Below are 20,640 nucleotides of genomic sequence, written 5' to 3'. Positions count from 1 at the left end.
AGAGTCCTTTGCAAATATCTATGTCTGATTCTAAATAGTGGGTTAAAGTGTCTGTAAGGTCCCAGGCTTGGCATTCATGGACACTCCTTGGGTTTTCTTTGTTAGAATTTGTGTCCTTCCATCTGCTGTTCCCTGCTGTAAATCTTGGTTATTTTGGTATTCAATAGCTTCTCTAGAAGAAGGCTAAATCAAAGGAAGCACAGTGCAAAACTACATATTGATGCTTCAAGGAAAACCCAGTGGTGTATGATCAAGGGGAGTTGCTGACTGTAACTGGCATTGGGTGCCCGTGGAAAGGGTGGGGACCTGGGTATGACGAGGGTTCAAATAACTACTCTGCTACTTTCTAGTGTAATGAAGAAAAGTCATTTAATCTCCTTGGTTTCCAATTTTCTCATTTATAAAATGAAGATAAAAATTTCTACTGCTCAGGGTTGTTGTAAAGACTCAGTGGTATAGAGAATGCAATGCTGAATTATGTCATATAGGCTGAATTTTAATCTGTTTAGAATAAGACAACTAAATGTCTACTGTTACCATGGAAGGTTGAGGAACAACTCTAAATCTTCCCACAACCTAAGAAACCTGCTGTGCTGTTCTCTGGTTTTTGTAAGCTATTCATTCTTGTAAGTTATTCATTCTACTTACGAGAATAAGAAAACATTATTTTTAAATTATTTTCATCTTAATGTATGATCCAACTTACTTGCAAGAATGGAAGGTCCCTGCTTTCCATAATACCACCCTTTCTGTAAACATCTGCCTTATTTCATCCCAAGTCCTTATAACATTGGCATTAGGAAAGAGGTCCTCAGGTCATACACTAGACTCTCTGTTATTCATTTTTAGACTTTCTAGAGCAATGGTTCTGACCTTTGTTGAGTCACGGAGCTCCTTGAAAATCCGATGAAAACTACAGTCCCTCTCTCCAGAAAAATTCTCATCTGTGCATAATTTTGCATATAATTTCAGATCATCCAAGACTCTACTGAAACCATTCATGGACAGAGGTTAAGAACCCTTGCCTAATAGTTGCAATGTGGTCATAAGTAATACTGCTCCTTTAATCCTAACGATATTTTGTTGATTATTAGCATGAAACAGTAATCTTGTCATTTTAAGAGTTTGTTTTCCTAAATTATTTTCTTTATTTTTCCCACTGTGACCAAGAACAAAGGCATTTAGAGTAAGCCGTCCAGAATTTACTTTATAGCCCGTGGCTCAGAATACAATTGGTAACTGATCTGTACTGCAAGCACACCGACACTAAACTAGTCATTGTTCCTAAGACTCACTAAGGTCAGCCAAGCCCTGGGCACATGTAACTCTCCATAGTTTCCACTTTAACCCTGGACATCTAACTACAAAGCAGAGCTAAAAATAGACCAAACCGAGCACTTACACTCCACAGAGATGCATTTCCAACCCCAGGGGTTTTAATCAACAACACTGTTCACAATCCGAAGAGAATGCTTTCATTTAGGAGGAAAAAGTTGCTTCATTTTGAGCAAGCTAAAATACAACCTAAAGGAATTATGAAGACTTTAAAGTGTTCAAAAAATATTATCTGCACCTGTGTTCTAGGTCTAAAAAAAGAAAGACTAAAATACCTTCAGGATTGAGTTGGCTTTCTTTGCCTTTCACATTGAATTATTCAAAGGAAAACATATTGGCATTTTCCCTCCTCTTGTTTCTAGGTCAGCATGCTTCTACCAAAAAGTTTAAGTTGTTCAAACATAGCAAGCCATAATAAATACCTACCTACAAAAATATACACATAGTAGGAAGGAAAAAGTAATGAGTTTGAACATAGAAAAATAATTACAGTTCCATTCCCTAGAGAAAGTTTATTATCTAAGGCTCTTTATGGCCAAAATGGATAAGTCTCCTGAGGATTATATAGAGCAAATGTTTTCACAATAAAATTTGCTCAAAGGTTTAATTATTAATGATATATCAGATTATGAATAAATATAAATATTGCATATGTGGCTAAAAGAAGGATTTGTATAAAATTAAAACAATTTTAATATAAAATTTTGCAATAGAGTTGAGAAAATAAAGATCCTTTAAAAATACAAATTCATAAAACTCTAGATTCTACAGCACTGGGGAAATGAAATAAGTACACAAGGAGTTACATTGACAACTGCCTTATAATGAAAATGCCCATCTTCTATAAATCTAGCACAAACAGTCCAGGAAAATGGATATTTAAAATGTAATCTTTCTCTATTACATATACTTTGCTAAATGAGGTTCTTAAGCGTATCTGCAGAACGTTTTCAGGGAAACAAATTGAGGCTGTCATATACATATGGTATTAATTCCTCCCAGCTTTTATTTGGAACGCAGTTCGTTTGAGGCAAGTGCTAAAAGAAATGAATTCACCTCAGTGACAGTATTTCCATATCTGCAGCCAATGTGTGATCCTTATGAATATCCCACGGCAGAATATGACCTATGAAATTGAGATTGCGAAGTGATCCTGTTCCATTTTAATGGAATCTCAGAGTGTTGCCATCATACACTCCAGGTAAACCCCAGCAGAGTCTGGCTCTGTTACTGAACCCAGCAGAAGCTCCCAGGAGGCCACCATCACTGATAAAATGATAGCTGTAGATCAGGTGCTGCTCAAACCCAACAGGGATTTAGGAATTTCTGCCTTTGGAAGCATGCCTCACTTCTAGTTAAACCGACTACTCTATTATTTTCTCAATAACTTTTTAGATTCTCAGAGAAGACAGCTTTTCTAGTTGCCCTACCAGATATTTTGTAGGCTTAAATTTTGTAAGACTGAAAAGTATGTTATGTTTATAGCAAAAAATGCAACCTATGCCAGATACTTTGGAGAAGAGGATTAGAGGCAGCAGGTGGTTATCGACCACATAGCCCAGAAATGTCTATGTTTTGAAGATCAGCAATTTTTTTCTGTGGACTATAGATAGCTTTTAAATAAAAGTCACACGTATCTTGCAAGCGTTTTTTAATCTCCATGAAATATTTCATTCTGAATATGAACAAAATAAAACTTGCCTTGGACTGAGAAAGTAAATATCGGCCCAATATTCATCAGGCTGAAACAGCAGACACAGATAAGCCAACTGCAAAGTGAACAGGAAATGACATTTCTCCCAGGGACATTGCTGTTATAAAGTGTTATGGTAACCTCCTTCTTTGAGTGACTATAGATTCACTGAGAAACTTTCTTCTCTAATATCAAAGACAATCAGTGAGCTTGCTGTTTAAAATTATATCAGTAAGAATAAAACATCTCACTCTTGCCTACAGGATCTTAGTTGCTTCATTGAAGCAGAGAAGCAGCCTCAATTCCCACTTCTGGTGAGAAGTCCCAGATAAGGGGCTTGGGAATGCAACAGTCCACATTTATCTTAACTTTATTGTTTCCAAAGAACTAGCACCCTGGGTTCACTTTGCAGACCAGACCTGCATCTAAGCTCCACTCTGCCTAGAAACCTAAAATAACCCTTTTTCCTCTAGCGTTTAGTCTCCTTCATTGCATTGGGTCAATAAACCTAATTTTGTCAGAATACAGGTTGGTTCCTATTATTCTTAGACTGACTGAGATAGGGCCATGTTTTTATCAAATGGTCGAGCTAAAGAAAATATCTGCTGCATAAATAGTAGTTCCAAATTTTAAGTATTTGCTATTAGATATTGAAAAAATATTTAATAGAATATATCTTTGCAGTAGTTCAGTCTTCTGTGCCCTGTGAATTTTAAATTGTATATATCAGCTTCTCATCTAGGCAGAAACATTCTGAGCGCAAGGAAACCCGCTGTGAATACTGAAATGATCTTTTTTGGCCCTGCTGCTGCTAAAGTAACCTGTGGCAAAATTTCCCTGCTCTTAGAAATAGCAAATTGGCAACACAAGCAAGACTCGCCCGTGAGAACACGAAGCTCTATGTGAAGCTAAAAGAGACAATAAAGGGAAATAGGTAGGCACGGGTCCCAGGTCTCCCAAACAAGGTCTGTCTGCACACTTGGTTGAAATGCAGGGCTGCCGTATTTAAGAAGTAACTGGGAGAAGCTGGGCACGGTGGCTCACGCCTGTAATCCTAGCACTTTGAGAGGTCCAGGCGGGTGGAACACCTGAGGTCAGGGGTTCAAAACCAGCCTAGCCAACATGGTGAAACCCTGTCTCTACTAAAAATACAAAATTAGCCGGGCGTGGTGGTGCATGCCTGGAATCCCAGCTACTCAGGAGGCTGAGGCAGGAGAATCAATTGAACCCAGGAGGCAGCAGAGGTTGCAGTGAGCCGAGATCACGCCATTGCACTCCAGCCTGAGCAACAAGAGCGAAACTCTATCTCAAAAAACCAAAACCGAACCAAAACCAAACAAGAAGTAACTGGGAGAGTTACTCAGAGCACACGCCTCTTCCCTGAGGTTGGAAGGTTGGAAGAGTGCTTCCGACATACCCATGGGAGGAGCCATAATCGTAGGCTGAGGCTGCCTTCCGACTGACTTCAGAGCTCAGGGCGTACTGCGAGGCCTGCTGCTGGAAGGAGGAGGCGGACGCCTGACGGAAGGCCTGGGATTCCTGGCGGTGCGCGGCGGAGGAGCGGCTGCTGTAGGCCGTGGAGCCCTGGGTGTAGATGGCAGAGCGCTTCTTCTCCCGCTGGTAGTGGCTCACGGTGGTGCGGAGGTCCTTGTTGCGGTAGCTGAGATCATAGTGCTGGTGGGACCTCTGATAAAAAGGCAAAGACATCCTGTGCCCCTTGAAGGAACCGGGCCACCTGAAGGAAAACAACACTTTCTGAGTGACTTATTAAGGAACAAATTCCATAGAACAAGTCATCTAAATCAATGTGTAAAAATCAATACTCTTGGCTGGGTGCGGTGGTTCATGCTTGAAATCCCAACGAGGATATCTTGAGGCCGGGAGCTCACAATCAACCTGGCCAACACAGTGAGACCCTATCTCTACAAAAAGAAAAAAGAAAAAATTAGCCGGGTGTGGTGTGTGTGTCTGTAGTCCCAGCTACTCCGGAGGCTGAGGCAGGAGGATTGCTTGAGCCCAAGACTTTGAGGCTGCACTGAGCTATGATTGACCATTGCACTCAGCCTGGGTGACAGAGCAAGACACTGTCTAAAAATAAAAAATAAAAATTAATATTCTTATCTTTTCCAAAGAGTAAACCAAAAAGGGTATGAAGTTTACCATAACTGGATATTCAAAAAACTCTCCACTTCATAGCCCAGATATGCCCTTCCTGTCATTGTACCTTTTTTAAAAAAATTTGTATCTAGGAGGTTTTCCTAGAAAAACAAAGTTTTTCTACCTTGGCTATTGTGCTTTTTCCTCACTCTTCATAATACATATTTCTAATTTTCTGCCATTTCATTCTTCATTTGGGACTTCATTTGGGAGAATGTGGAAGGATAGTCATGTGGTATTCATTCAACAAATAATTAGCAGCAACTACTGTGTGCCTGGCACCATCCAGCCCATGAAATCCAGTAGTGAGGCTGGGCGCAGTGGGTCATACCTGTAATCCCAGCACTTTGGGAGGCTCAGGCAGGTGGATCACTTGAGGTCAGGAGTTCAAGACCAGCCTGGCCAACATGGCGAAACCCCATCTCTACTAAAAATACGAAAATTAGCCTGGCATGGTGGTGGGCACCTGTAGTCCCAGCTACTCCAGTGGCTGAGGCAGGAGAATCACTTGAACTCAGAGGCGGAGTTTGCAGTGAGCCGAGGTTGTGCCACTGCACTCCATACTGGGCAACAGAGCAAGACTCTGTCTCAAAACGAAACAAAACAAAAAAGAAATACAGTGGTAAACAAAAAAGACAAAATGCCTGCTCTAATTACCTTGTACAGAACCGTACAGTCTACTGCAGGAGAAAGACAATAGAGAAAACAAGTAAGTCAAGTATGAGATAGGTTAATGTGCCAAGAACCAGAGAAAAACAAAGGAGGTAAGAGGGATGGATGCAATTTTCAACAGCCTCAGCAGGGATGGCTTCTCTAGACAGTAACATCTGAGCATGAGACTTTCTGGGGAAGAGTATTCCAGAAGGAAGACCAGAGCAAAGGCACTGAGGAATGAACATGACTATCATACTCCAGGAACCACTGACTGGCAGGGGTTCTGGGATGGGAGAGGTATAGGAGATGATGTCAAAGAGGTGAGCTATGTGCATGGTGGAAGGGCCAGTAGTGTAGGGTCCTATAGGTAGCAGTAAGGACTTCAGCTAACACTGTGAAAGGGCTGAGAGGCCATTGGAAGACTCTGAGCTGAGACTCATTCTCGCTGATGTCTGAAGATGGACTGTGGAGGGACAAGAGTGAAAGCCAGAAGACCTATGAAAGGGCTGAGTTGTATCCTCTCAAAATTCCTGTGCTGAAGCCCTAACCTCCAGTACCTCAAAATGTGACCATATTTGGAGATAGGAACCTTAAAGAGGAAGTTAAGTTAAAATTAGGCCATTAGGATGGGCCCTAATTCTATATGATGGTGTCTCTATAGGAAAAGACAACCAAGATCCAAATATGTATATAACAGAGGGAAGGCCACGTGGAGACACAGGGAGAAGACAGCCATCCATGAGCCGAGAAGAGACCTGAGAAGAAACCACCCAGCTGACACCTTGATCTTGGACTTCCAGCCTCCAGAGTTGTAAGGTAATAAATTTCTGTTGTTTAAGCCACCCAGTCCATGGCACTTAGCTATGATAGCCCTGGCAAAAGAATACAAAGTCCACTGCAATGGTCCAGGCTAGAGGTGACAGGGGTAGCAGTGAAAATGTGAGAGGTGGTCAAGCTTTGCACAGGTTTTGAAGTTAGAACCAATGGCATTTGCTGAAAGTTCTGAATTAGGATGTGAAAGAAAGAGATGACTCCAAGGTTTTTGCCTGAGCAATTGAAAGACAAGTTGCTATTAACTGAGATGGGGAGGAATGTGGGAAAGTATCAACTTGGGGTGGAAGAACAGGAGATTGGTTTCAACGCTTTACATCTGAGACGCCTGTTCTACCTCCCAGAGGAGACATTTTAAGTGGGAAGCTGGATATGTGACTCTGGAGTGCAGGGGAGAGGTCCAGGATGCAGATTTACATTTGGGAGTCAACAGCATATAGGTGTTATCAAAAGCCAAGAAAATAGGTGAGAATCATTGTACACGGAAAAGAAAGTCCTAAAAGAAAACAGATGAGGACCATTATACAAGGAAAAGAAAATTACAGGCATGGTGGCTCACGCCTGTAATTCCAGCACTTTGAGAGGCCAAGGCAGGAGGATTTCCTGAGCCCAGGAGTTTCAGACCAGCCTGGGCAACGTGGTGAGACCTTGTCTCTATTATAAAAATCTAAGATAGAATAAAATAAGTAAAATAAAGTCCTAGAGTTGAACCCTGGACTATGCTAATCTTATATATAAGCTCTCTCAAATCTCACAAACATTTCAAGCAAAGGTATAGTCTCAAACCAGAAAAAAAAAAAAAAAAAAAAAAAAAAACTGTTTGCTCTATAAGGAACATACAGGCTTCTAGTCTCCCTACATAAAGAGGTAAGAGAGTCGATTCCCAGGGTGGCAGCTGGCATTGTGAACTTGAGCTAGCAGTTCTACTAAAAGTCAAAGGTATGTTTGTTTAGCATAGGGTGGGGAGACGTCACATGGCCTTAGCATTCTTGAATAGTTTATCCACTGAAGCAGGCCTATCAGCCACGTTGACAACCCTGGATGAAGTAATAGTTTTATAAAAGCTCCACCCCCAAGTGTTTTAATGCTGTAGAATTAGTTTTAAAGTGATCTGTTTTCTCCAAACGTTGTTTTTAAAAAAATTCAAAATGAAGAATGAATCCTTCTAAACTCAGCATATTCTTTGTCAAGTTTAAAACTACTTTTTATTTAAACTATTTTAAAAGTCAGCATGTATTCCCCAGAGAAGAAAACTGAGCAAACTTCACTCCAGAAATATTTATCTTAGGGTTCATGGAAGATATCAGTCTACAGGGCATTTCCTAAGGGAAAAAAATAGCTACTAGCAAGCAACTTTGCTTCAACCCTTAAATAGATGGCTATTTTCTGTTACAAAATATGGAGGATAATTACCATGTATAATTAATAACCATTAGATGAATTTTGATAAAATAAAGGGGTTAGAAAATGTTAATACAGAATTACGTTAGGCAGTTGTAAAGATATTAGAGAAGTTTCTGTTACGATAGTACATTGTAACATGGGACATGTTATTTGAATGATTTTCAAATAAATAATAAAGAACCTTGTTATGTTATAAACTAAATTCATTCCCCAGATGACTTGAAATGCTGTTATTTTCACAAAATAAAATCTTTAAATATCTTGCCCCAATATTATTTTTTACTCTCTTTATTTCTATTTCTCCCAAATACATTTATTTTTAATAATACTTAATATTCCTCTCACATAGATAGTAAGTTACAAGTAAACAGGGTTTGACTTGAAGCCCACATTGCTGATTGTCACAGCCCTGACCTCTGGAACAAAGGTACAACCACCTCCTCTTCATCAAGTAAGCCCTTGAAGTTAACTAAAGCCAGGATTAGCTCCAACACATGACAGCTGGAGTACGTTGGGAGGAAAGATGGTTTTAGTGTCTTTTGTTTCTTTAAGACCTAAATTTTCTTTCTGAAAATAATTTGAGAATTTAGGAGAAATACAAATTCCATAGCTGTAATTTATGATACTTTTGTGCAGGCATTAGAGGGCAAAAGCTGATGAAAACGATTCCCAGAAAAATCACTGTGTGGGGCTCTATGTTGCCTCTGAAATATTACTTAACCATTTTGAGGCCATATCATTGTGCACGCTCACATTTATCCACATTGCATCGTCACAGCAAGATCCCTGAATTATGAACTAGTGACTTCAGAGTTAATTTTCCTTCTTTCAGTCTAATTTGTAACCAGGGGGCATTGTATGGCACATGCAGGATTGAAAATGCAGGGCCTCCTGTCTCTCATCCATTTCAGATTTCAACCAAACCATACTTGGAAAAAGCATTAAACACACACTTACAGTTCAATCTGAGGCAAATATGACCTCCTTACAGTTCCAGGAACAGCAGCTTAATTTCAGAAGAATACAGTGATGTGAGAGAAGGGCTGTGCCAGCCCAACTGGCACCCAGCTGTTCTGGTTTCCCTCCCTGGAGCTTTACTTTCCTATTTCTCTGTTATTGTGACATCTCTTTGAGAAAACTGCTGAGTTCAGAATACAGAAAGAAAGCACTTACACTGCAGTGCTGCTAAGCTCATGAGCTATCAAGTGCATTCTTCTGCTTCAGTGTCACACTTACCAGTTTCCAAAGGAGTAATGGTGGTGGAAATGTTCCGATGAGGCCGAGGAGCTGGATGAGAGAATGAAAACTCCACCTAGGTTGAATCCAAGACAATGTTAAGAGGCAGGGCTAAAGACAGGACCCTGGGGGCCAGTTCAAAAATAATGCATGTGGTCAGGCAGTCGAATGTCAGGCCACACAACCAGCCTTTTATGGCCAAGAAGGCAGATAAATATAGCAGCAGATGGGGAGGGTAGTCCCAAACCAGGAGGAGGAGAGGGGCATGGGCAGGTAGCAGCCTTAGTAATATAATTGCATAATGCCGGTCAATGGGTCTGGCCCGATTAAACCAAATATAGGGTTTTTATTTGGCAACAAGAGCTATTTTCAATGTCACTTTATCATTAGATAATTTAAAAGTGTAATGGAAAGAGTGGTTTGTGTTAACAGCTAAAAATAGGTGTAGTAATATGATTCTCAAAATGGACTTCATGGAATTTTAATGCCAAGATATGGTTCTGGGCGTGCTGTTAATAACACACGTACAGTACATTTAAAAGATACAACGTGAAAAAAGAACTTGAAGCTAACTAAAGGCAAAACAAGGAAGAAATGGGTTACACGTGGTGGCAATTTTTGCCTGACATCACGGTCACTATTTCTCTCATTTCAGGAAAATTTACAAGGTTAAGTTCTAGCTTCAAGCCTGAATATTTGATTCCCTGTTCATTAACTAAAGCCTTTTGAAATGCAACTCAATGTTTTATCTTTCCTAACTCAGAGTAGGGTCAGTCCATCTAATAAGAGATTCTCTTTCTTTGTTCTGTAAATGGTGTGACCAATTAAGACGAGGTATAACCTGGTGGTGAAAGCCTGTGTTGTGGATTCAGATCAGATCTATATCCCACTATATTGATAGCACTTAGTAACCATGTAATCTCTAGCAATTTATTTCTCCTTCCTAAGCTTCAGGTTTTTTGTCTATAAAATGGGGATAATAATACCCAAATTATAGGATTGCTGTGGTGATTAAATGTGATACTGCAGACAGAGCACTTGACCTAGTGACAGTCACATAATATAGACTCAGTAAATATCTGCTATTATTACTGATACCAATAATATAAAAGCTCATTGTTAGATTATATGTATGCAGCAGGTTGGTATTTTGATCTACTGGCCTTATGTTCTGACAGTGATATTACATCAACTGAATAAAGGTCACTTGTGTCTATCAAAATTGTTTTTCTTTTTGAGACAGGGTCTCACTCTGTTGCCCAGGCTGGAGTGCAGTGGTGCAGTCTTGGCTCACTGCAACCTCTGCCTTCCAGGCTCAAGCAATCCTCCCACCTCAGCCTCCCGAGTAGCTACAGGCACGTGCCACCACACCTGGCTAATTTTTTTTTTTTAACTCTTGGTAGAAATGGAGTTTCACCATGTTGCCCAGGCTGGTCTCAAACTCCTGGACTCGAGTAATCCACCTGCCTCAGTCTCCCAAAGTGCTGGAATTAGAGGCGTGAGCCACTGCACCCAGCCTCTATCAAGATATTGAACAGACTCAATATTATAGTATACTTCATCATGACTTTCTTGATGATAACTACAGTTAACACTGTTGAGGACCTATCCAGTGCCAGACACTGGGATAGGCAGTTTATATACATGATCCCACTGACTTCTTATCATACCTTGCAAGGTACAGCTTCATTACCCCGTTGAGGAAAGCAAGGCTTCCAGAAGGGAAGGCATTTGCCAAAGATCACACAGCTGGTAGATGACAGAAACGCAACTTCATTTAGAGACATTTGATTCCAAAGCCCATGTACTTGTAGTCATGTATTGCTGGCTCCTCCAGTGGCACTTTGATGGTAAGAAACTAGATATTTTGAAATGGCCTTTCAAGTGCAATATGGGTCTTCACTTGTAATAGAGGGTTAGCTTCTGAGCTACTCAAAGTATGTAAAAGAATCTATTCCACCTAGTTCTGATCCAGTTACCTGTGAAATTCAACCTGGAATTTCTTCATATACATACATCTGCTATTAGTGAGCATGTGGACATTTTAGCTATCTGGAAGCCATAGGCGAGTTTTCCAAGTGTTATGTTCCCCAAGCTTCCATTTGTTCTTTAAACATCCAATACAGATGTTTAGAATGTTACAGAATGCAGTGATTCTTCTCAAGTCTTATCCACCAGCCATTGGGATGATTCCTGGTGAGCTGTTTTTCTAGAGAACATTGGTAAATTGCCCCAAATCTTCTCAAAGCAGAAAAGAGGAAAAATAAGCTTATATGCTTTTTTAAAAGTGTTTTACATTAGATGATTTTTCTGGGAAATTTGAAATTAACAGCTGGCTAACCACTCCATTAAATTTTCAGGATAATTACACATCTGTAAGGGTATCATGAGTAAGTGTAATTGACCAGAGTCCACATCTATAAAGGAATCATAACTAAGTTACAATAATTGATTCATATGAGCCCAAGTTTTTTTTCTTTAGTTTTATTATCCAGTACATCACCATATGTAATTTATTATATAGCTAGTTGTAATTCAGATAAATTTGCTGTTAGAAAAACCTGAATCTAGATGATGCCACAGCAGAAAGATCACTTAGGAGATTCTGCTGGGTCTAGCTCATGCTTTTTGTCTAAACTTATTGTATATTTGTTTGGAATAAACTCTTGCTTTCACAGGGATCTTGAGTATCAATGAATCAATGATAGTATTTTAGTTTTTCCATAGTGTGTGTGGACTTCTCTCATTTTTGTATTTTTAACAAGGATGAAAGTTCAGTAAATATTGCCTGTTGCTCAGGCTGGAATGCAGTGGTGCAATCTTGGCTCACTGCAACCTCGAACTCCTCAGGCTCAAGCAATTCTCCCACCTCAGCCTCCCGAGTAGGTGGGACTACAGGCACACACCACAACACCTGGCTAATGTTTGTACTTTTGTAGAGATGAGGTTTCACCATGTTGCCCAGGATGGTCTCGAACTCCTGAGTGCAAGCAATCTGCCTGCCTTGGCCTCCCAAAGTGCTGGGATTACAGGTGTGAGCCACCATGTCTGGCTGTAAATCTCAATTTCTTAATCCATAAAATGTTTTCATGATAATCATGCATATGATAATCAAATAAGATTGTAAAACAGTATTACTTCCTGGCATATAGCAAATAGTCATTAAATATTAGCTACTATTATGAGGACTTATATCTCCTATTTTTGTTCATTTTTTCTTCAATGCGGATGCTTTCCACAGAAGGAAAAGCTTAAATAAATTGTTCAGTGAGCTCTTTTGAAAGCCGTAAATTTGCTGTATCCTTCCTACTTCAGTGTTGACTAATTTATAGGCAACACTAAAATAAGAAAGGTATCATATTTGGCATCTAGTCCTGTGGTTTATTGAGTAACTTTGAAAAATCATTTCACCTCTCTGAAGCTCCATTTTCTCATCTGTAAACTAAAGGGCTTAGAGCTAGATGATCACTAAGGTGCTTTCCAGCTCTAATAACCTGTGCTATCAATCCACAAAGTAACTATTCTATTCTTGCCTTGCTCATAAGCAGATTAGCAACATTCTGTGTGGAGCAATTTGTGGGAAGAATAAAACAAATCCTCCCTGATCCAAAAAGTCTGCTTCTACCTGCTGGCTCACATCCGAAATACTCCTCCCTGAGAGTGTCATTTTATGACTTTCATCCCTACTATGCTGAAAGTAACCCAGAAAGGTATTTCAGTATGTTATTGTTTCTTTTAAGTCTTTGTGTGTACTGAGTAGCGGAGAAGGAGGGAAGCACAGCCAGCGGTGAGGGTGGGAGTGGCTGGAGAGTGGGGCCTAGGACTCTTATCAGAAGCCAAATTTCATCTAGTTATTAAATGAACTAGATCTAAACTAGCTGAACTAAATCTAAAATTAGATTTTTTTTTTTTGAGACACAGGCTCGCTCTGTCACCTAGGCTGGAGTGCAACAGCATGATCTCAGCTCACTGCAACCTCCACCTCCCAGGTTCAAGAGATTCTCCTGCCTCAGCCTCCCAAGTAGCTGAGACTACAGGCGCCTGCCTTGACACCTGGCTAATTTTTGTATTTTTAGGAAGTTTCGCCATGTTGGCCAGGCTGGCCTCGAACTTCTGACCTCAAGTGATCTGCCTGCCTCAGCCTCCCAAAGTTCTGGGATTACAGGCATGAGCTACTGCACCCGACATAAAATTAGATCTAGTTTGAATGTTGAGTGTATCTGGGCAGTGGCAAAATTAAGGCCAATGCAGTTAACATCTTGCATCAGAATCCACAGACTGTGAGGGGCCCCTGTGAGCTCCTTTCCCAGTTTTGCAAAGGGGAAGAAGTGCTGGGCTGAAAGCCTTGGAAGAAGGCATGCCTGCCATGGTGCAGAACTGGCAGGTAAGTGGGATAGGGCCCAAGCCTTAGTCAGATCCTTGCCTATTACCCTGTCCTCTAGACTAGACTCCAGGCCATTAGGAAGCACAAACATAATTTGTTGTGAAATGCTCCACTCATGGTTATGGAAATGGAATTATTATTATTATTATTATTATTGTTATTGAAATGGAGTCTCACTCTGTGGCCCAGGCTGGAATGCAGTGGCATAATCTCGGCTCACTGCAACCTCCGCCTCTTGGGTTCAAGCAATTCTCTGCCTCAGCATCCTAAATAGCTGGGATTGCAGGGACCCACCACCACGTCCGGCTAATTTTTTTTGTACTTTTAGTAGAGATGGGGTTTCACCATCTTGGCCAGGTTGATATTGAACTCCTGACCTCATGATCCACCCACCTCGGCCTCCCAAAGCGCTGGGATTACAGGCATGAGCCACCGTGCCCGGCCTATTATTATTATTATTATTTTTTTTTAGACGGAGTCTCGCTCTGTCACCCAGGCTGGAGTGCAGTGGCACCATCTCGGCTCACTGCAAGCTCCACCTCCCGGGTTCACACCGTTCTCCTGCCTCAGCCTCCCAAGTAGCTGGGACTACAGGCGCCTTCCACCACGCCCGACTAATTTTTTGTATTTTTTTTTAGTAGAGACTTTCACCGTGTTAGCCAGGATGGTCTCGATCTCCTGACCTCGTGATCCGCCCGCCCTGGCCTCCCAAAGTGCTGGGATTACAGGCGTGAGCCACCACGCCAGGCCTGGGATTACTTTTTATTCTTCATTAGTTGCCCATACTTCTCTCTTCTCAATTCCTTCCTGCATCAAAGAAGCTCATTTTGCCCATCTGAACCTTCTTCCCCTGTTCACAGGAGAAGGGAGGGAAGCCCTTTATTTGTTAAGGTGCACCTAGCCCTTGAATTGTTGGACAATTGAATAGAAGCTGATAAAATACTTCCCTATAAGCCAAAGGAGGAGGGTAGCAAGTGGCCTTTGTTGAAGCTCCCAATACAGAGGGGGAGGAGTGATCTTGGCCTCTTCCAGAGCCCCAGACTCCAGAATAAAGGCTTGGCACCTCTCTTCCTAGACTACCCCTTTTGGAGGTGAAGGAGGGCAAACTTAGTATGAATGGGCAGTGTCTTAAATGCCGAACATGTCCAAAGTCCAGCTGAACCTTAGCCACATTTAATATGTCCCAAGGCCATGGAAAGTTGACTGTGGTTATGCTGATCCACACCCTCCTCCCACCACGCCCCGTTGTCCCTGTCTCTGGGACATGAAGAATTGTCTGCATGCTGTATTATGGCTGAGGACAAAGAACAGGTCAGGCAGCCAAGACTGGTTAATCTTTTTGCTTTCCTGTGGTCTGTCAGGAATTGGGTTGACTTAGACTGAAATATTGCCCTTTCATCATTCACCAGTGATTGTCAGTAAATGATGTGTTTGAATTTCTGGAAATATGACACAATTTCAAAATCTTGCACTTTGAGAAGGGAGATGGCCCCATCAGTATTTTCACATAATGGCATTTGCAACTAGAACTGGAACCAAACTCCTGGAGAATCAAAATTCCATTTCATGAATCTGTTCATTTGTAACCCTAATGCATACATTATGTGGCATTTGCTGAAGGCCTAAGGAACGTTGTGTTCCATTCATTCGTCAGCATGAAGGGTGCACTGGATGGAGAGTATAAGTGCTGCAGTAAACCAGGCACTGGGATTGAGGACAGAATGTGAGCTGACACTATGACAAAGGGAGAATGCATTCAGACAGAGCTCACTATGTCCTCTTCTGCTTCAAACCTTCCAATGGCTCCTCACTGCCTGTTCTTCCCCAGGTGGCCTCCTCAGCATGGCATGAGGGCATCTTCACCTTATGAGCCTCCATAATTCTCCAGCTCCGCCCCTCTCCATTCCCCTGCCTGCCTCCTGAGTTTCAACCACGGGTAATTCCTTGCAAGCCCTCAAACTCCAGGACTCCAGCGCCCCGGTTCCCTCACACCTGTTGCTCCTCTCAGCCCTGCCAACACACGCACACTTCCTCACTTCCTTCACCCCGCTCCTTCAACACCCCGTGCCATCTCCTTCCAGGAGACTTCCCTACTTCCACTAGGATGGGAAGTTTTTCGTGCGGTATTTACGTGTTTACTTTTCTGTCTCTGCACAGTGAGTACTCGCTGGTAGGAGCGGGATCTCTATGACTAGGTGCTCCCAGTACCCAGCAAAGCTCCTGACCCACAACAGGCCTTTAATAAAGAATTACTGAATGAGGAAAACTGGGAAATGTGGCATAGGACAACTCCTTAGGACATAGGGACTCCTTAGAGATGGGAAAAAACGAGGGCTAGGAGTCAGTATGGCCAGGGATCAGCTGTTCAGCTGCGGGGAGGACAACTGCTGTGAGCCCCTCTTAACCTGCGTGTGAGGCTCAGGAGCTGGTGGGTAGATTCTGGGAGTGGGACAAGCCCCTAAGCCAGAAAGCTGCCTGCATCCATAGTCTAGGCCAGGGAACTGGAGGTGAGTATTAGAAAGCAAGACCCCAAAGCCCATTTTCTAACATTTTTTGTCTCTGTTTTTCTGTCGATTCATAAATAGATATCTGGAATGATAATGACTTCCAAATGATGAGATGCTTTCTCTTTCTTTTATTTTTGTTTTTTTTTTAACTTTCTTGTTTGTATTTTTTTTTAGTTGATTTTAAGATATAATTAGCATCAAAAACTGTGAAGGTATACACATACAATGGAATATTATTCAGCCTTCAAAAGGAATGAAATCCTGACACACACTACAACATGGATGAACCCTGAAGACATTATGCAAAGTGAAATAAGCCAGTCACACAAGGACAAATAGTGTATGATTCCACTTATATGAGGTACCTAGAGTAGTCGAGTTTATAGAGAAAGTAGAACAATGGTTGCCAGGGGCTGGGCAAAGGGGGTAATGAGGAGTATTGCTTAATAGGTAGAGTTTCAACATGGGATGATTAAAAAGCTCTAGAGCAATGTGAGCCGGGCACGGTGGCTCACACCTGTAATCCCAGCACTTTGGGAGACCGAGGTGGGCGAGTCACAAGGTCAGGAGTTTGAGACCAGCTTGGCCAACATGGTGAAACCCCGTTTTTACTAAAAATACAAAAAAATTAGCTGGGCATGGTGGCAGGCACCTGTAATCCCAGCCACTCGGGAGGCTGAGGCAGGAGAATCGCTTGAACCCAGCAGGCGGAGGTTGCAGTGAGCCGAGATCAAGCCACTGCACTCTAGCCCAGGGGCCGTGAGAGACTCCATCTCAAAAAATAAATAAATTAATTTTTAAAAAGCTCTAGAGATGTGTAATGGTGATAGTTATACAACAGTGTAAATGTACTTACTGCCACTGAACTGTATCCCTAAAATGTCTAAAATGGTAAATTTAATGTTGTGTATATTTTACCACAATTTTTTAAAAAAAGAACGCAGGAGTCAGGGATTTTACCCTACTTGCAAGCTAAAAAGTGAGCCTGCTACAGTTTCATGGGTGTTGACAGAAGACACAAGAAGACAAAGAGCTTTACTCCTGACAGCAAGAGCAGTGGCCAAGTGTCAGTATATTCTTCACTGGTTTGCCAGCCCCCAATCCCCATGTTCCCAAAGGACAACATGATGAAGACCAGGTGACACCTGCAGTCACAGTGGGCTGCATTACAGAAGAAGAATCTTGACTTTAGAGCACCTGAATATTTCATCATGAGCATTCAGCATACCTGCCCTTTTCTGCAGAGGGAGATATTCTTGTTACACTGGATAGTAAGCGTGTCTGCCTTTTGCTGTGGCTGGAGACACTTCCTCTGTCTTCAAAGGCTGTTCACTATATGAACAGTCCTGCAGAAACAGGCTGGAACAAAGGAGAGCCAGATCTTCGCTTGCAACATGTGCCGAAACACAAGAAACCTGCGGAGAATTGTCTCCCGACAATGACTGTGTGTTATTTTTACAAAAATCATATGGTTTTTTTTTTCCTTTAAAAGTAAGAACCAGAATAAAGATCAGCAGATCTGAGTTTTCAGTTTCAATTCATTTCTAATTTCCTTTTAACAGTTTATACCAATAAAATTGACACACCATAAATTAATCCATTTTAAGAGTAAAGTTCAGTGAGTTTTAGTCAATTTTTACATTGTGCAACCATCACCAAAATCCAGTTTTAAAACACTCCCATCACCCAGAAAACTTTCCTTAGGCTTGTCTGCAGTTAATCCTGGGTCCCGCGCGTGACCGAGGCCACCACTGACTTCTGTCTCTACAGTTCAGCTTTTTCTAGAAATTTCACACAAATGGAATCCTACCACATGTAGTCTTTCGTGTCTAGTTTCTTTCACTTGGCAAGATGTTTTTGAGTTTCATCTGTGGTGGTGTGTGATTCGGCAGCTTGTTTCTTTTTATTGCTAAGAAGTATTTCATTGAAAGATAGACCACATTGTGTTTCTCCATTCATCAACTAATGGACATTTGCATTATGCCTAGTTTGAGGCTATTATGAATAATGCTAACTTAAATCTTAAAACTTAAAATCTATTTTTCTTTATTTAACCAAATGAAACATCAAAGCACTGACCAGGATGGGCATGGTGGTTCATGCCTATAATCCCAGCACTTTGGGAGGCCAAGGTGGGATAATTGCTTGAGTTTAGGAGTTTAAGACCAGCCTGGGCAACATGGCAAAATCCCATCTCTACAAGAAATACAAAAAATTAGCTGGGTGTGGCTGCATGTGCCTGTAGTCCCAGCTACTTAAGAGGCTGAGGCAAGAGGATTGCTTGAGCCCAGGAGGTTGAGGCTGCAGTGAGCTATGATCACGCCACTGCCCTCCAGCCTGGGCGACAGAGTGAGACCCTGTCTCAAAAAACAAAACAAAACAAAACAAAAACTAAGGTATAGAGAAATTCAGTAATTTTCTCTAGAACACACAGCTAAGAAGTATTAGAGCTAGGATTCAAATTCAGATAATTCAGATCCAGAGTTAATATGCTTAAACAGTGTGCAATATTTCCTCATAAATAAAAACAAAGCATTTCTGATAAAATTCTACAACTTTTCCAATTTCTAAAATAATGTAGATACCAGTTTTTCATGTGAGACAGGTCTACGTTTCTGAGTACAAATGTGATTATGTTCTGTTTTCCTCTTTCTCTCTCTCATACCCCAAGAGTCCCTTTTCTTCCCTCAGTCCACACTGAAACAGAAATGAAGATGGAAGAACAAAACAAAACCACCCTTCAGACTTGGCAGTCTCAGACGCGAGCTTACAGAGCTAGCGTTTCCTATCCTGCTCACTAGATAACACTGAGCCTTAAAGGACGAGGAAAAAGGCAGAGTAGCCACTAGAATGGGAAAGCCAGGATCGATAGAAGGGATAGGTGATCCTCAACCTGGAAGGAAAAGGACATTTGGTGGAAAGAACAGGGGAGCAGAGAGAAAGAGGATAATTTATTTTTTTTCATGGCCTTTTAACTTGGAGACATTATGCTAAGTGAAATAAGCCAGACACAAAGAAACGGATACTGCATGATCCCACTTACATGAGGTACCTGCGATAGTCGAATTTATAGAGACAGAAAGTGGAGTAATAGCAACCAGGGTCTGAGGTGACAGGGTGGGAGGAATTAGGAGTTAGTATTTAATGGGTATGAAGTTTCAGTTGGGGAAGATGAAAAGGTTCTGGAGATGGGTAGTGGTGAAGAGTGAAACTCCATCTCAAAAAAAAAAAAGTGAGATGTGTCTCATAGCTATCCTCAAATGCGTTTAAAAAATTATTTGTGAGGCTGAGCATGTCCTTAAATGTTATCCCACTATTTGGCTTCCTCTTCTGTGAGGTATCTTTTTCCTGAGATCATTATTAATCTGTTAATGTGATAATAAAATAGCTACCATTAGTTGAGACCTATTGTGTGCTAGATACTATACCAGTGCTTTACAGATATTATTTTATATATTTGTTACAAAATCTCTTCAAGGCAGTTTTTATTCCCAAGTTAAAATGAAAATGAGGCAGGAGAATAGGGTCTGGAGGCAGGGAACCTAAGACCGAATTCATGCTGACTCCCCAGAACTAAATCGCAAGGAAAACCCCAACTTTCCATGCCCAGGTAACAAAAGGACCAGAGGCTAATACCTTTGCAACATCCCATTTTCTGAGTGGCAGATGAAAAATTGAAAGTGCCTCTGATTTGTCCCTTCTGGGAGACAATCAAGCTGGTTGCCGGCCAAGTTTTCATTTGCATAGTAGTATAACTTTGTAACTTCACTTCAGCCTCTGATTGGTCACTTTCTGCAACCAATCAGACCTTTGCATAGGGTGTAACTTTGTAACCTTGCATCAGCCTCTGATTGGCCACCTCCTGCAATCAATCAGACTGATCTCAGGCCACTGCTTCCTTTCCGCAGGGTCTATACACCAAGTAACCAATGGGGAACCTCTAGAGGGTATTTAAACCCCAGAAAATTCCATAACTGGGCTCTTGAGCCGCTTGCTTGGGCCGCTCCCACCATATGGAGTACACTTTCATTTTCAATAAATCTCTGCTTTTGTTGCTTCATTCTTTCCTTGCTTTGTTTGTGCATTTTGTCCAATTCTTTGTTCACGATGCCAAGAACTTGGACACCTTCCAACAGTAACAAAAAAACGAAGGCTCAGAGAGGTTAGGCAAGTACCCCAAAGTGACACAGCTATTAAATAATAGAGCTGGGATTTGAACCCAGTTCCAGCTGGCTCTCAAGCACCATTATCTTTGCTAGACAGGAAAGCACTCAATGCCTACACTACTCATACCCCTTCCTGAGGAAAGCTGCCCTGCTGATGTTTAGAACCAGGTGACCTTGCTTTTTGATCCCAGGTGATGGGTCATTTCTGATCTAAAGGTAACAGTGAATGGCCTGGGCCAAAAAGGCAAGCCAAGCCAATCACACTCCTCCCGT

The 20,640-nt window shown here is 41.6% G+C and overlaps 1 protein-coding gene across 7 annotated transcripts in view; it reads right to left on the bottom strand.

The window, feature by feature from the left end:
* MYOM1 (myomesin 1) overlaps positions 1-20,640 on the bottom strand; it is a 183,136-nt gene that overhangs the window by 146,252 nt on the left and 16,244 nt on the right. For 3 of the 7 annotated variants that reach the window (XM_054460363.2, XM_063653454.1, XM_063653455.1), the window contains exons 2-3: positions 9,311-9,386; positions 4,446-4,763 (exon numbers count right to left, since the gene is read on the bottom strand). In XM_054460363.2, coding sequence (XP_054316338.2) covers positions 4,446-4,735 — 290 coding nt within the window. In that variant the 5' untranslated portion in view covers positions 4,736-4,763; positions 9,311-9,386. Of the gene's footprint in view, positions 1-4,445; positions 4,764-4,851; positions 4,951-9,310; positions 9,645-17,429; positions 17,561-20,640 lie in introns of those variants that run through there. The other 4 variants (XM_063653453.1, XM_054460362.2, XM_063653452.1 and 1 more) reach the window with 4 other exon arrangements.

The sequence above is a fragment of the Pongo pygmaeus genome, chromosome 17 (assembly GCF_028885625.2).
Source record: "Pongo pygmaeus isolate AG05252 chromosome 17, NHGRI_mPonPyg2-v2.0_pri, whole genome shotgun sequence".
Taxonomy (NCBI): domain Eukaryota; kingdom Metazoa; phylum Chordata; class Mammalia; order Primates; family Hominidae; genus Pongo; species Pongo pygmaeus.
The sequence above is the reverse complement of the archived record's forward strand: the minus strand, read 5'-3'. Positions and strand labels throughout refer to the sequence as shown.